Source organism: Tubulanus polymorphus, chromosome 9, assembly GCF_964204645.1.
Source record: "Tubulanus polymorphus chromosome 9, tnTubPoly1.2, whole genome shotgun sequence".
NCBI lineage: Eukaryota > Metazoa > Nemertea > Palaeonemertea > Tubulaniformes > Tubulanidae > Tubulanus > Tubulanus polymorphus.
In genome coordinates, this window is record NC_134033.1 from 12,127,902 (window position 1) to 12,143,865 (window position 15,964).

General features: G+C 40.3%; 2 protein-coding genes across 3 annotated transcripts; one reads left to right on the forward strand and one right to left on the reverse strand.

Moving 5' to 3' along the window:
- Positions 1–1,704: 1,704 nt before the first annotated feature.
- On the forward strand, positions 1,705–5,026 carry LOC141911093 (galactoside alpha-(1,2)-fucosyltransferase 1-like). Its single transcript, XM_074802056.1, has 2 exons — positions 1,705–1,915; positions 2,869–5,026. Exons 1-2 carry the CDS (start codon positions 1,885–1,887, stop codon positions 3,948–3,950), a joined length of 1,113 nt encoding a protein of 370 aa, XP_074658157.1. The 5' UTR covers positions 1,705–1,884; the 3' UTR covers positions 3,951–5,026.
- A 646-nt stretch (positions 5,027–5,672) lies between these two features.
- Positions 5,673–15,708, reverse strand: LOC141910947 (uncharacterized). 2 transcript variants are annotated; one of them, XR_012619950.1, is made up of 13 exons: positions 15,632–15,708; positions 14,833–14,905; positions 14,143–14,234; positions 13,347–13,461; positions 12,713–12,835; positions 12,016–12,115; positions 11,328–11,435; positions 10,433–10,539; positions 10,057–10,178; positions 9,457–9,629; positions 8,526–8,688; positions 8,321–8,432; positions 5,673–8,288 (listed from the first exon to the last, which is right to left on the reverse strand). XR_012619950.1 is itself a non-coding variant. In XM_074801841.1 (12 exons), the coding sequence occupies exons 1-12, from the start codon at positions 15,669–15,671 to the stop codon at positions 8,398–8,400; spliced, it is 1,251 nt and encodes a 416-aa protein (XP_074657942.1). In that variant the 5' UTR covers positions 15,672–15,708; the 3' UTR covers positions 5,673–8,397. The 2 variants fall into 2 exon arrangements, 1 of the variants encoding a protein (XP_074657942.1); XM_074801841.1 differs by having other exon boundaries at positions 5,673–8,432.
- Positions 15,709–15,964: the final 256 nt, after the last annotated feature.

The window sequence follows — 15,964 nt, forward strand, 5'->3', positions numbered from 1 at the left end:
CTGATATGGATTTTATGTTGACATAAGGGGAGGGGGGTAAGATTTCCACACTTTTGTGTGGACGTCTTTTATGGACAGCCCCCCAGTGGGTTCATCTAGTAGATATCCGTCCCGGGTGGGTTCATTGTAATCTAGGTTCATTCCGCCAACCCGCTATGCAGATTTAACAAAATTCAACGTACGTACAGTGGAACCTCGTTAATACGAATCTTGTGGGCCAAAGTGATATTGTCGTTTTAAACGGGTTTCGTATTATCCAAAGCTTGATCGATATAAATATCTCAGCTGGGACACGCTGAAAATCATCGTAATAAACAGAAGCGTATTCATAACGAGGTTCAACTGTATAAAGATAGTAAATCATCGAGATAGAAATGAAACGATGCACGGTGCTCATACCAGTGTCCATAGCCAGATCTGAACCTTTCACAATGTCAGCTCCTCAATGCTTTATCGTGTTTAACTTTCACATACAAATTTACATATAGGTCTATTTTGTTATATTGTCTATTGGCCTCACGTCCGAGTAGTTCTAGTTAGTCGCTGTCCAAGATCATCCTCCCTCGGCATGTGAGTACATGCGCGGGCTTAAGGCTAGTGTGACAGGGTTTCGCATACCTTGGCGAAAATCGGTGCCATCAGGTTCGAATCCCTGTCGGTGAGGATGAGAAAGATATTTCAATAAAATGGGGTTGCAAAATCAACACTACACAATTTCCTATCCTTTTACGAAGCCATCTATAATGATTTTGACCATTTATATTTCAGAGTTTGGAAATAGTTAATTTTGTAAATAGCAAGTGGTTTTGTCGGCATAAGCTGTGTACACAAAACTCGAGTAAAAAGAATCAAGACCGAGCTGTTTAAGGTTCTATATGGACTTGCATCTGTATATGTTTCAAATTTCTGCTGGTAACGCTCAGATCTTCGTAGCAATATTTGTGCACCAATGGCAAGTTAACTATATTAACAAATACGGTTTTAACTATCATTTTGTCAACTATTCGCATTTTGAGCTCAAGGGGTAGTTGCTGTCTGACGTGTATTAGCTTTAAGAAAACCGATCTACTACCATCTTATTTCCATAGAGTCAACCTCAAACAACTGTAGACTCGTCTCCAGATGAGACCACTCTTGTGCTAAGTCACAGCCGTGCAACTGGTTCTGGGTCACAAGTGTGTCCGTGTGTATTGAGCTGTTGTCATGCCAACACATCCAGATTGAGAGTATAGTCTGCATCATAAACGTGTTCCTTTTTGTTTGGCTTGTCTTCATCACCGACGCTCGTGCCGTCAGGCCTTTTGTCGTCTATTCCATCGCCGCAATATTTCTATTTTGAGCGCCGGAGACCGGTTCATCGGGTTGTTCAGCCCTGTTCTCCTCCCGGTAGCAGATAGATGATACGTGTTACTTGAACTTGACTTGAACTTGAACAAGGCCTTCGATTGATCAATTAAACGAAGACGGCACACATGCTGCGCGCGCACACGCTGTCATTATCCGATGGAATTGTCATCATGTTCAACACAATAATCAGGATGGAATGAATTGTGCGAGCGTTTAAATCGAATATTTATTCGCCTGTGATATCGAATATACAAAGGTTATTTATATACCGCTAAGCTCTCCTTCTGATTGGACAGTTACGATTCCGATCGATATTTCCGTATTCAATTTTTCATTACGTGACGCGTCGAATGATGAGGATGCAGTTACTATGGTTGATGGGACTTGTTATGATCCAAGCACGTATACACGGATAGCCGCAACTGTCCAGGTTAACACTCAATGGACGCGATCGCGATTCATCAAATATGCGTTTAGTTGGTATGAAATTTCAAAGACGAAGAGGATAACTAATATTTGATCCGCTAAGTGTCTCGGATGCCCACAATGTCGAGGCTGTTGTGTTACGGTAGGCATATTCGAATCGTTGTCACTTAAGCCACCACTTATGCATGCATATATATACATTACTTGGGTCATGGTTGCTCAATATATGTTTAAAGTTAACCAGTGGATATGTGAAATAGTGACAATTAGAACTCAATCGTTGCTATGGCATACACCAGGGGCTGTAGTTAGTTAGGAGTTCACCAGTGGATAGGTAACATAGTGACAATTGAAAGCTCATTGCAACTATCGATCATCAGAAAACGTTTTCTAATAATTTGGTAATACGTATCAATGATGGATATTACTTGGTTCCATAATAAGAACGATTATTCAGTTTTTTTACATGAATTTCATTCAGTGGGCTGTGGAGAATATAGATAATAAGTTCAAAACCCACTGTACAAATTTAAAAGATTTGAAATGAAATTCGTTACTGAAGAATTAGAACCAGCTGACACCTGGGACTTTTAAAAGACCATCACACCCTGTATACTGGTCATTCACAAACCTGTTCTCTTCTCACTGTACAATGTGTCGCGTGATTTAATCAATTTATTCACACTTTGACGATGGTCTTTAAGAGAGATTCCGACACAACGTATCATTTTTCTAAATTCTCGAGAAAAAATCGATCGTTTTTAAATGTTTTAGATTTATTTATCGAACTTACAACCGTTTAAGTAAACATTTCAAACAAGAATTCAATGAGATATCGTTCATTTTGATTTGATGGCATCTACAGTCAACCCCCGATAAACCGCCCTCCCATATACCGCCACCCCCGCCTACCGCCAGGTTTTCTCAAATCACATCTCTATACAAATACATAGTTTAAACACCCCCGATATACCACCATACTCTCTATACCGCCAAAATCGTTCTGCACCGATGTGGGCGGTATCAGGGGTTGACTGTATAACTATTTCTCAGAACTGTAATCTAATCGATTTTTTTTTATTTCATGAATTTCAGCTGGTTGTTTTCGATATCGCTCGAATAACGTTTTCAACACGAATTTGATGAAGTATTCTGTTCGGACGATTTCGTTCGTGTTGTTCGGGATATTGTTGTTCGTGATTCCTGGCATCTACCAATTGATTCAGACGACTTCGATAGCCACCAGGAATCACCAACTGCAGGAGGTGAAAACTATTACACGACTAACTCCGACGACGAAGGTTATGCCGAAAGGGGTCGCTACTAGTATGACGGTTATTACGCAGGCGCGATTGGGCAATAATATGTTTCAGTACGCCGCTCTTGTTGGGGTCGCGTTAGCTAGAGGTCACGTGCCTATCTACCTAAACGAGGGAAACGATTTGAGGAAAATATTCAACATAAGTGCTGCGAAATATCCGGATAGCGAGCTCGGTGTGCGAGTTACAAAAAATTCTAATCGCTACAACGAAAATTGTTGCCTTTTCGACCCGAAGTTAATGAAAACTGTCAAGATCGAAGGGAATTTTGTGCTGAGCGGATTTTTTCAGAATTGGCGTTATTTCCACCCGCACGCGTCCGATCAGCTGCGGCGAGAGTTCACGTTCAGAAAACCGGTCGCAGACGCCGCCGAATCCTTCCTGGCGATTGCAACGACGAAATTTAGACAAAAACTTGCGACTACTAAAAACAATACGAAAGTGACGTATGTGGGCGTTCATGTACGTCGTGGGGACATTACGAACAACCACTATAGAAAATTAGGTATGAGGCAACCGACGATGGATTATTTCAAAAAAGCGATGGCAATTATGGAAAGTTTATACCATAACTTGTTTTACGTGATCTGCAGTGACGATTTGAAATGGTGCCGCAAGAATTTCGGCTCGATGCCGAACACGGCGTTTTGTCCCGGCACGGATCGTCTGGTCGATCTGGCAATTTTATCGAAATCAAACCACTCAATTTTAACGATCGGATCGTTTGGATTCTGGGGCGCGTTTTTAGCGAACGGTACAACGACTTATTTCGGCAGCGCCAGAGCGTTCAACACTGAAGTAGAACGTGTGTTTAGTTACGATCAATACTTTATGCCGGAATGGATCAAAATCCCGTAGATTGATTGGGAAAGGTGGTTGGTTGGATTTTCCCCCGTAGGTTTTGTGGCCCCCACCAGGAAACTTTGAGGCAAAAGAATCACCGAAAGAATGCATTATCCTGGTGTTTGTCAGTCAGAACCGAGTTTTCCATCAGAACGACATTTTTGTTCACTTCAAAAGTGGGAAGCTATACCGGTGACTACGAAATTAAAGCTGATAATATTTCGTGTATATCCGTGTGTAGGGTGGCCACATATCTGCAAATCAGGCAAAAAATCAGGGAATTTTCATTCCTTTAAAAAGCCAATTAATTTTCTAACAAAGCTTATCAGGGAAATGTCAGGGAAATATGTTGAGATATATGTTGAAATATGATTTGAAAGGTTTGGTGGCCATTTGGCCCTCATTAGTCACTTTCGTTCCCCGGTAACCCGGGAATAGATGAAATAATTTCAAAGTATTTCATTTATATATACACGCTAAGTGGGTTCGTTAGAATCGAGGTTCATCCCTGTAGGTTCCGTCCGCTCTAGTTACTTTTCGTTTATTATCAAGAAAGGTGCGTGTTTTGACGAGTGTCCATTCCAGTGAACTCGCTGTAAAACCGTCCCCACAGAGCTGTTCATGACGAGGGTCCGCTTCAGGGGTTCGTTTTAGACGGGTTTCCGTCCTAATAGGATTATCATGACACACGTATAATGTAAATAATCTCAAATATGACAACCGTTGCAAACCATGACATCATACGTAAAAGATATTTGTTACTGTTGCTTTATATTTTCTATTCATTTATGTACTCATTGCAATTTTGAACTTACCAGATTTGAAGAAAAAGCTGTTTGTAAGCACTTGTGTTATCACACGTCCACATGACCTTTAATATCTTTAACACAGCTTGTTCGTTTTTATATCAGGAATAGAATATATAGAATGCACGGACATTACTCGGATTATTCACGTATTACGTCATATTGGCCGTTAATGGCAGGACTAGCTTGTGACTTTACTTTCGATAAGCGTTTGGCACTAGATATCCAGTATGACGTGTAATACCTGTGGATATAAATAAATGCTGGATCCGTCCAGTGTGCTATAAACGATGATCAAATATATTTTCTTGATTGTAAACGAATCCTTTGTTAATTCGGTCATTTATTTAAGGCCACGCAAAAATACCCTTGTTTTGTCTGGACATTAGAATGGAAACATTTTCGACGTCAGATGACGGCAAACAATGGCACTTTACGTCAAACCTATTGTTTTCAACTCATGGATTGAGGGGCATGGACAAAGCTCGTTGGTGTTCAAGAAACCTTATCAAAACTTAATTTCAGCTGCATCTATCTAGCTTTTAAATCGATTTCCGAGCCACTTTTAAATTATAGAACTCTGCTCAGCGAATGTTATCAGTTTCCCAGAACCTTGGCATCTTAATCAACGCTTAGTTAAGTGAGGCCTATCCACGATTCACCATGAACCGTAGTGTCTGATGTACCACAGTTGGTATCGTAGAGCAACGTAGATCTCTGTGGGGCAACAACCACTGTCATGGCTGGGTGAAATCCACGAATGCTGTGAAGAATTTTTTACTGACAACTTGCAAGTCCTCAAAAAGGAGCAATTTCTGTAAAAAGTGGCTTAAACAATTTTCTTCCAAAAAGTAACGCTGAGTAGCACTGAGTAGACTCGTCGCTACAAACCAGTAAAGAGAAAACTATGTTTTCTTAAGAAAATGACGAGATTTTATTCAAATTCAGGAGCGGAACCTCAAGTACACAATCAATACGTGCATCGGACGCAAAAACACGAATTCTTTTTAAAAATACAATTAATCGAAAACTGACCAAAACACAAGACAACTTGAAATACATGTTTGATTTACTGAACCCATATGAGGCCAACATGCGCAACGAAAACGCATTGCGATCGAATTGGGGAAAACCCCAATATTGTTCAATATTCACCATCCCAACATATACATACACATTAACGTATGACCTTGGAGTAATTATTGAATGATTACTAAGGTAGGACGGTGTTTCCATTCATGGCTGACATTTCAACATAGTATAGGACAATATAGAATGTCGTGGTGCTACGTATTGACTGTTAGCGGTTTTTCAAGCAAATATTACGTCAAAAAACGCTTTTGAACACTGTGTGCTGTCTGATGTAATGCATAGATTAGACAGGAAACTACAGACAATTAAAAATCTAAAATTCAACAACACCAAACTTCCCTAACATATTGGTAATAATCCTTAGTTTGAATACCGTTACATAGCTTTAGTAGCTGTCAATATCATTCACACAAAAAAATCATATCACATGCAATTAAAGTAAATTAAGTGGTTAGGTCTGAAATCTCTTTGACCAAACGTATAAAGATTACTGACTGTAATGTAAGTTCATTCTATTAATTATTAGTTATCTAATTCGTTTGACCGTAGAGAAGTTCACTGTAACTGGTTTGACCGTAGAGAAGTTCACTGTAACTGGTTTGATCGTAGAGAAGTTCACTGTAACTGGTTTGACCATGGACTAGGTATCTTATCTCTATGTACATCCGCTTACAATTAGAACAATTAAGGAGATGTCTACTACAACAGGTTCCTTCCTATATAAGAATTCTTTTTACATGGACACTTACATTCTTTTCTGAACTGGTTTATAACACTGGCAATTTGGTATATATATTATCAGAAACATCATTAAAAAAATCTGTTTTATATTTCTTTGATAATAAATTGGACGGAGCTGATTATTGGACAGCGTTAATGGAACTTATACTCTGAAACTTTAAAACTGTTCATAGGAAAAAATAGATACAAAAATTATAAAATAAATCTTTCTTTCTTACACTACTACGTGTATATTGGATGGAAAATCATTATTTCAATTAATCGATGTTACACATTACTAGAGATGGAATATAAAATAAGTGAAATAATCTAGAGGCCCTGCGCACCTTTAATAAGGGCCAGTTCTTAAGAGGATATACCCAAAATTTAGTGATTTTCAAACCACCTCCCCATGTATCTATGTAGACAAGGAGGCCAACTATTGACCACATGTCCTATGGATCCAGGGTTTGTATTACGGCATTCTTTGCGCATGAAGACACAATAAGGCTGAAATAAAATGACACCTTGTTTCCCTTTTTCGGCCGGGTTACTTTTGTGAACTGCAATAATCAGTTCATTTCTATAGCTGCTGGGCCTGTTATGGTGAGCTTGATCATCATTAACAAAAAAAAAAGAAGCAATGTACAGGGTAGAAAGGCCGCTGGCTGGGTCAGCGCAGTAGAGTTTTTAAAGTTTTAGCGCAGTAGAAATGAGAAACACGGTGTCAATTTGTTTTTAGCCTGGACCGCAATAAAATTTGTCAGTAGAAACGTCCCGCGATGAGTCAAAAAAATAAGCACCTTTCCAGCACTTTCAGGACATTCTCAATTCAAGCAGTGTTTGTCTAGATTTTAACAGCTGTCTATAAACTATCGAATCAGTTCTAGATATCGAGATGTCAATGATTGTAGATTTATCGTATGATATACAAATACACACACACACACACACACACACACAGTATACACATACCACAAGCACGCAGAGCAAACAAAAATATTCAAACAAAATAGCAGCTGAAATTCAATTCAATACGGATGAGTCAACATTGATGGATGGATTGAATGCATGGAAAAAAATTTGATAGTTCACGCTGGTAGAGTTCTGGCCGTGGTCACGCCGAGGAAGTTGAACGATCGGCTTTAGAACCAAAATGAACTTAAGCCGCGATCACACGGATCTTGGCCAGTGCCTAATTAGAGAGCGCGTTCACACGCAAACCATTCACTCGATACTAAACAATGCTCAAACAAAGCGAAGTGGATCATTTCCGGTGCCAGTTGCAATTCAATCGCAATCATTTGTCTGGTGCTAAAATTTGGCTAGGGCCTGGTCCGATGTTTTTCTTCGGGCCAAACAGGCTCGGGGCCCATTTGGCACCCGTGTGAACAGTTGTTCCCAGCCAAATTTGGCACGGGCCAAATTTGGCCCGAGCCCAAAATGCTCGTGTGATCGCGGCTTTAGACTGGTCGTAATTTGTGAGATCATTTATATGTAGTAGAATCAAGTTAATCCCTCCATAATTTTGATCCTTGACTATACAACTGGTTCCTGGTTGATGATGCTGGTTGATGATGCTGGTTGACTGTAGACAGTCCTGGTTGATGATGCTGGTTGATGATGCTGGTTGGTTGCAGACAGTCCTGGTTGATGATGCTGGTTGACTGCAGACAGTCCTGGTTGATGATGCGCTGGACGACTGTAGACAGTCCTGGTTGATGATGTTGGTTGGCTGCGACATTCCTGGTTGATGATGTTGGTTGACTGCAGACAGTCCTGGTTGATGATGTTGGAGACTGTAGCCAGTCCCAGTTGAATTTAAAATCTAACATGTATTGACATTATCTCCAAATTCTACAAGTGTTGTCTTTACTTCCTATGAATAAGAAAATACAACGAAATATATGCAGAAAATGTAAAAATATCATCGCGAACAAGCAGTATTTTCTATTTGTTCATTTCTATTTACCCGTTATGATTGTGGTGCCTTCATAATTGAAAGAGCAGCTGAATATCTCGTCTGTGTGACCCTGTAGTATGTGTAAACATTCACCGGTCTCGTAATTCCATAACCTCGCCGTCTTATCAGCGCTCGCTGTTAAAACCATCGTTCCTTGAGGGTTGAAGGCGATCTGTTTCGAGTATAAAATGATCCTCGATTAAAAGAAGGGTTTAACTTCAGAATACATGAGACAGATTAAACGTGATTGATTACGCATTAATTTTCAAGATGTTGTTATTGATGTGTCAGTTTCAACGCTATATCAGTAGCCACTATGAGATATCTCATAGTTCCAGTGCTATAACAGAAGCCACTGTGAGATATCTAATAGTTCCAGTGCTATTACAGAAGCCACTTTGAGATATCTCATAGTTTCAGTGCTATAACAGAAGCCACTGTGAGATATCTCATAGTTCCAGTGCTATAACAGAAGCCACTGTGAGATATCTAATAGTTCCAGTGCTATTACAGAAGCCACTGTGAGATATCTCATAGTTCCAGTGCTATAACAGAAGCCACTGTGAGATATCTAATAGTTCCAGTGCTATAACAGAAGCCACTGTGAGATATCTAATAGTTCCAGTGCTATAACAGAAGCCACTGTGAGATATCTAATAGTTCCAGTACTATAACAGAAGCCACTGTGAGATATCTAATAGTTCCAGTGCTATAACAGAAGCCACTGTGAGATATCTAATAGTTCCAGTGCTATAACAGAAGCCACTGTGAGATATCTCATAGTTTCAGTGCTATAACAGAAGCCACTGTGAGATATCTAATAGTTCCAGTGCTATACCAGTAGCTAATATGACATATCTCATAGTTCCAGTACTATACCAGTATCCACTAAGAGATATCTCATAGTTCCAATGCTATATCAGAAGCTTCGTAACTGTACCTTCGAGATTTCTCCTTCGTGTCCTTCCATTTTGGAGATACATTTATGCGTAGTTGCGTCGTAGCACCGCGCCGTCGAATCTGCCGAGGCCGTCAGTAAATATTTGCCCGTATAGTCGAACGTAACGTCGAGAACTTCGTCGTCGTGACCATGAAGCGTTCCGACGCATCGACCTGCGAAAACAATTCCTCATTAATTAGCCCTTCCAGATTTAGGGGGTGGTCTCAGGGATCCGGACCCCTCACTTCCCAATCCGGGTTGCCCCTTTCGTCAAGACAGATATTGTAGAAACCTACAAATCTGACACTCATCCACTCGAAAATTGCATCTTTTAGAATGGATTTTACTCTGGCGTGGCTGCTATACTGAGAAATACCTTTTCTTTTCTTCTGGACCAAAGCTTCCAATTTTTCTAGATCCACTCCTCCTCCTGGGCCCAGTTTCACGAAAAATGTTTTACTCTCAAATCCGTTTAATTTCTTCATTAATCCAGTTTATCTTAAATCGATTTTGGCCTAAATGCATTTTTGTGAAACTCGGCCCCGTTCAACCAACTGTAAGCCGGGATAACACGATAACACACGACGTTACGACACTTACCGTCCTTCGGATCCCAGAGTCGACAAGTTTTATCCATCGAACCGGTGGCGATCAGCGAACTATCCCAGTTGAACTGCGCGCTACTGATTTCGGCTTTATGTCCGATCAGGGTATGAACGATACTGAAACAAAAAATACCGATCGCGATAAGATAATTCACACGATGTTAGGCGGTAAAAAGGAGAATGGCGGTTTATCACCGGTTAATTTGTATCAAATTTCAAGATAAAATACCAATGATTTGTTCCCAGAAAAGGTCTGGCATTAGGCAGGGGTGGCAGTTTATCGGGGGTTTTCTGCATTTCTGAAAATGAGCGTATTTTCAACAACATTTCAGGGAGAGAATTTCATTGCCGGTTTACTGAGCTGAACTTACGTCTGTGTCGCGACGTCCCACAAACAGACCGTATTGTCGAACGATCCTGTAATCATTTGATTTCCCGTGGTGTTGAACGCTAGAGATATGATTTCCGCTGAATGACCCTGAAATAACGCATGAATAAGAGTGAGCACCAGGCAGAGATATTTGCTCGACTAACCCAGGTTCCCTACAGATCAGTCATTCCTGGATATACAGAGTCCCTACAGATCAGTCATTCCTGAATATACAGGATTCCTACAGATCAGTCATTCCTGGATATACAGGGTTCCTACAGATTAGTCATTCCTGGATATACAGAGTCCCTACAGATCAGTCATTCCTGGATATACAGTGTCCCTACAGATCAGTCATTCCTGGATATACAGAATCCCTACAGATCAGTCATTCCTGAATATACAGAATCCCTACAGATCAGTCATTCCTGGATATAAGGAGACTTCACTTATAAGAGAAAATTTATAAGAGAAAATTTATAATTTTAATGGTCTGCGTTACATTCATATCCCAATAGACTCCTAAATCGGTACTGTTTATTCTCGTTCAGTGGTTTTGTTTAAGCATACTTTTATCCTTAAGACAACCTTATGTCAGTTTATAATTTGGTAACCGCCTAATTGAGTAAAAACACATCCCAGCCACCCGTAGCGATTTAGGCGTAGTTTATTGTACAACTACAAACTAGACAAACATTTCTAATCGTCTATATTTCTCAAAATAGAAAGAGTTTCAGGCATATTGCTCAAATCAAAGGAGTTATGAGCATTTTCAAGCATTTTCAGTTGGGGAGAATCAAGGAATCAAGGAGTCATAGAGAACCTGTAACCTAACAATTGAACAAAATACTGATATACATCATTTTTTTTCTAAATTTGTCGTTGAAGAAACTTACACTCAAAGTACAAACTTCAAGACCAGTTTGGACGTTCCACAGTTTCGCCGTGGTATCCATACTCCCAGTCGCTACCATCGTGCTCTGCGGGTTAAAACTCAAACACACCTGTGAATTAGAATCATACGAACATCTTACACCGCATCAACGTGTCTACCCCACGGTGCGCACCTATTAACACACCGCATTTAACCCTGCAGTGCAGTGTATATTATACATTCCATCGCGGCGTAAATCTGATATACATATCCTAATCATTTATACACCGTACATGGATTGGAACTCGAAGGCTTCGCGACCACAGCACGAGCCCCTTCCTGATTAGCCAATCAGATTCAGGTAATTCTATTCATGGCTATCCATGAATTTGCGTCAACAAAAAAAAAAAAAAAAAAACCACGGGCAATCTGGCACCGCATATTTTGTGCGGCTAAGGTATGAAAATAGCCACGCGCTTGGAGCAAACAGGCAAGGGTTCATGCAATTGCAGAATCGATGTCATCAGGTTCAAATCCCTGCTGAGGCTGAAAGCCGTTAAAATTTGTGGTGCATTCATAAATGTTTTAACCGAGGCCAGTCATATCGACATTAATCCCCGGGAAGTCACTTGTGGGCCAGGAGAACTAAGTCAAACTAACAACGCGTCTAGAATTATGAACTTAAACTGTTTGTCGTAAACTAAACTTACTATTTCAGCCGTATGTCCCCTGAACGTATGGTAAAGTTTACCCGTTTCAGCGCTCCACAGTTTACAAGTCTTATCGAACGATCCGGTCGCTATTTTATCCCTACGAAGAAAACGGGAATTTTTCGTGAAGAACGCGAAAAACTTACAGCGACAAAATCATGTCACTACTCGGCTGTGAAGTGAATGGGAAGAAGTGGCTTCACAACTAATATTTGATTCAACTTTATTTGGCTGTTTTCTTTATTCTTTATTGCTCAAAATTGTCCATAATTTTTCGAGCACAAAAACAAGAGTAATATACATGGGAATAAAAGTTTACATACTTCTGCACAATATTTTAATATTAACTGCAAGTTTTCTGAACACATTTCTATCATTTGTATTGAGTAATTTACTAAATTTGCGGAAAAATTTCGGGTATATACACATTTCGCAATTACAAAAAGTTAGCCTGTCCTATATCATGTAAAAAGCATCAATTTGCTGCCTTGACCTCTACTCCCCCAGACATTTAATACTTCAACCCTTTCTGTGCTGACAATTTCATACCCTAAAAATAGTAACAGCATTTTGAAAATCAGCTCACTTCGATTAAGTAATCTTTAAGACTTCACATTAAGATACCAGTAGTAAATGCCTGGGTGCTCTTCCAGGCTGCGGATTGATACTTGTGAATTGGTCCTCGTTCTGTACGTACCCGTAAGGATTGTTAAATGCAATTGCGTAAACGACATTTCGATGACCCTCGAGCGTGTGTAACTCCTCGCCCGACGCCGTATCCCATATTTTACACGTTCGATCGTAACTTCCCGTGATAAAACTACAATGAAAACGATCAATAAAATTATCCGATCCAGAGCATAATCTACCTCTTTGTTGAAAAATGAAGACTTAACATCACAATGTGATCCTAACCTACTATGATGAAGGATTCACTTCGGTGGTTAATGGAGCATCCACAAGGTTTGCTACTAAACCGTTAAGTAACTTAGTCTTCCACACATTTCAATTTCACTTACATTCCTATCACGTATGGGGACCAAAAATCTGGTATTCGATTCTTTGGGGCAAGAGTGAGGATTCGTCAGGTTTGCAAGTAATTACTTGGCCTTTTTTCGTTTCAATATCTTCTACATTTCAATGGGATTGCTAACGATCAAAAGGATTCGACTTGTGCCAAGTGAGGACGCCCCAGTTTGCTAGTAATTACTAGGTTATCCGCGCTGCTATTTCTGGCAGTTCTTTCAATCACAATGAATGAAAATAATTAATCCTCAAGGGCTCGATCCTAAACCTTATAATTGTTTGTACGATTTTTTGTATTCGTTTACCTGGATCCGGATTTGTTAAAAGCCACATTGGTCAGCGGAAGTATATGCGCTCGGAGCACTTTGAACAGATAGAAATGGTGATGATCTCTGGTTTGTTCGAGCTTCTCTTGAAGACCTGTTTCTATCAGTTAAAGAAATTCCGGTACGGCGACATTCTGTGGAGGACTCGGCTACACAGTTCTCAATCGAAATATTACCCCAATACCATATTTGAAAAATGCCGGGTTAACTCAGGGACTACTTTCACAGTTTCAATTGGTAATTTTTGTCTTTTCAGAATTAAATCATTCCATTTTCAATAGTTGACTGTAGAGTAACATTATTTCAAAGGAGAATCGTGCATTGGGCCCTACATAACAAGCCTAATACAAAGCCTGCTAGATGTACTACATGTACTAGGCCTACCATATTCAGCTTTGACCTTTTGTGACCATGTTAACCCAGCAAATGTGGTTTCACAGTTCCACCGGAAATGAAATTAAATCAATACTTGCTTTTCAGTAAGCATGCAAGAGATGGGGATAGGTGAATCCAGCCTGCCAAAATTACGAAATTGCCTCTCTTCGTTCAAAATTTTTTTGAAAATAAGAAGCAATTTCACAACTTCTTGCATTTTTGGGACGAAAGTTTTGCTTCTGCTGAGCACTTTGAACACCCAACGACCAACATTTACGTTGTTCCACTTTCATGGGAAGTTGCACTTTCATGAAAATTGTACCTCCATGAAGGGTTGAAGACATGGCTGGCTACGGGCCTGGAATGCCAAGGACACGTTAAGTTTAGTACTAAAGGATACGTATGATTAGTTTTCGAACTTGTTCGGCTTTTGATTGTGTTATGAGCGGTTCTTTATTGGTGATTTCATCAACGACGGCATCTACGTCAGTCCTGGAAAGAAAGATAAAAAAATTGAAAAAAAAAAACAAAACAAACAATGAACACTACGCTCCCATCTTTACCGGCCCCAGGTTTGATACTTGAATAACGTTCACATGGTGGTAGACAAACCCCCTGACAAGATTCACCCAAGATTTTACTAGTTAAATTCATACCAATTTCGGGGACCAGATTTTATTCGATTCCACGGACAGACAGAATTCAAAATAATGATACGCCTATTTAATTAGAAATAGACTCAGACTGACTGCATACATTGCACAACTAAATCCCCATTAACATTGTACCCAGGTTTCATTCAGCAAGATCGACCATCAATGAAGCGACAATGGGTGTCTAATGGAAGCCCAAAAACCAAATTGATATTTTTTTTTAACACGCAAGGGCATTATCAGTGGGTTCGATATTTCTTTTTCCCACTGGGGGAGAAACCTTCGACCAAGAAACTCCGTCTCCAACAGGGTTTGAACCCATAAACCCTGGATTGACGAGACCAGTGGCTTAAACCACTCGGCCACTGCACCACCTTTCCAAATTCAAATTGACATTAGAAATAGACTCAATCAGAATGACTGTAGGCTATACTCACTCCGGTTTTAGATCGAGTAAATCGATAGATTTCGTTTTCAGGCATCCTTTTGTTTCGTATTCCAGAATAATTCCTACAAAAAATTTAAAAATGATTCACAGGTATCCAGTCCCCGGTTGCACAGTTCTGGACAGAAAAAATTTAATAATGATTCACAGGTCAGTCCCCGGGTTGCACAGTTCTGGATCAAGATTTGACTGATCAAAAATGAACTAATCTTAACTTTTACACCGCAACAATGAAACTAGATCCTGAATATCAGATGCCCCTTTGGCACAGGGGTAAGCACATCTATCAAAGCCCAAATTACACGACAAAGTTTCCAACATGCTAGGCCTAGTTTGGTCTCACTTAATTTCTAGTGTCAGCAATTTTGACAGTAGGTCTGAACTACAGCGACCGCACTCAATCCCGACCCATGGTGGACCATTCCGGACTGTCTGTCTATAGTTCCGACTTAACTCCTGACATTGGCGACATTATCAATACGGTCGAAACTTCTCAATAACATTCTGCCCAGGCCCAGGCAGTGCTGTTCTTTTATCGAGCAAGGAATGGTCAGATTCTGACCCAATCATGGAGAGCCCAAGAGCCCTATCGCCAAAAAAAGAAGTCGAAGAATGGTCAAGCGAGTACTGACATGTCCTGGTCGCCATGACGACGCGTGTAAACACCTTTAACTAGCGGCGATTTTCAGTTTCTTTCATCGAAACCATCGCAAAAATTATCATAATTTTTCATCACATGAAACATGACCGAATCTCTCATGTACCATCGTAAAATATTCACGCGCACATACCTGGGGGATAGTAGCGTAAAAGAAAGCGCTTCAATTTCATTTCGCCGACCGACTCGATCAGAGCAATAATGGCCGCCCTCGCGTGCCAGTGTAGGAGGCGCGCCGGCGTAAATTCAAATGGCGGTTGGCTCCGAGAAATCCATACCGGGCCGAGTGCTACAGAAGGCACTCGTTCCATGCTTGGGAATTCCTTTTTAAATATCTAAAAATCTGTTTCCACAACAATGAATTCTATGTAAACTTCTACTTTTCACTTGCAAAACTGACTGTTTTTGCTCCGGCGGTGACTGGTGCGCGCACAGATTTGATCCTGAGCCGCTTTTCTGTATCACA

Coding starts and splice junctions, on each gene's coding strand:
- LOC141911093 (XM_074802056.1), top strand. CDS start 1,885: ATGCCCACAATGTCGAGGCTGTTGTGTTACG. Junction 1,916..2,868: donor GTCGAGGCTGTTGTGTTACG/GTAGGCATATTC, acceptor CATGAATTTCAG/CTGGTTGTTTTCGATATCGC.
- LOC141910947 (XM_074801841.1), bottom strand. CDS start 15,671: ATGAAATTGAAGCGCTTTCTTTTACGCTACTATCCCCCAG. Junction 9,630..10,056: donor ACTCTGGGATCCGAAGGACG/GTAAGTGTCGTA, acceptor TTGTTTTCGCAG/GTCGATGCGTCGGAACGCTT. Junction 8,689..9,456: donor ACGAAGGAGAAATCTCGAAG/GTACAGTTACGA, acceptor TACTCGAAACAG/ATCGCCTTCAACCCTCAAGG.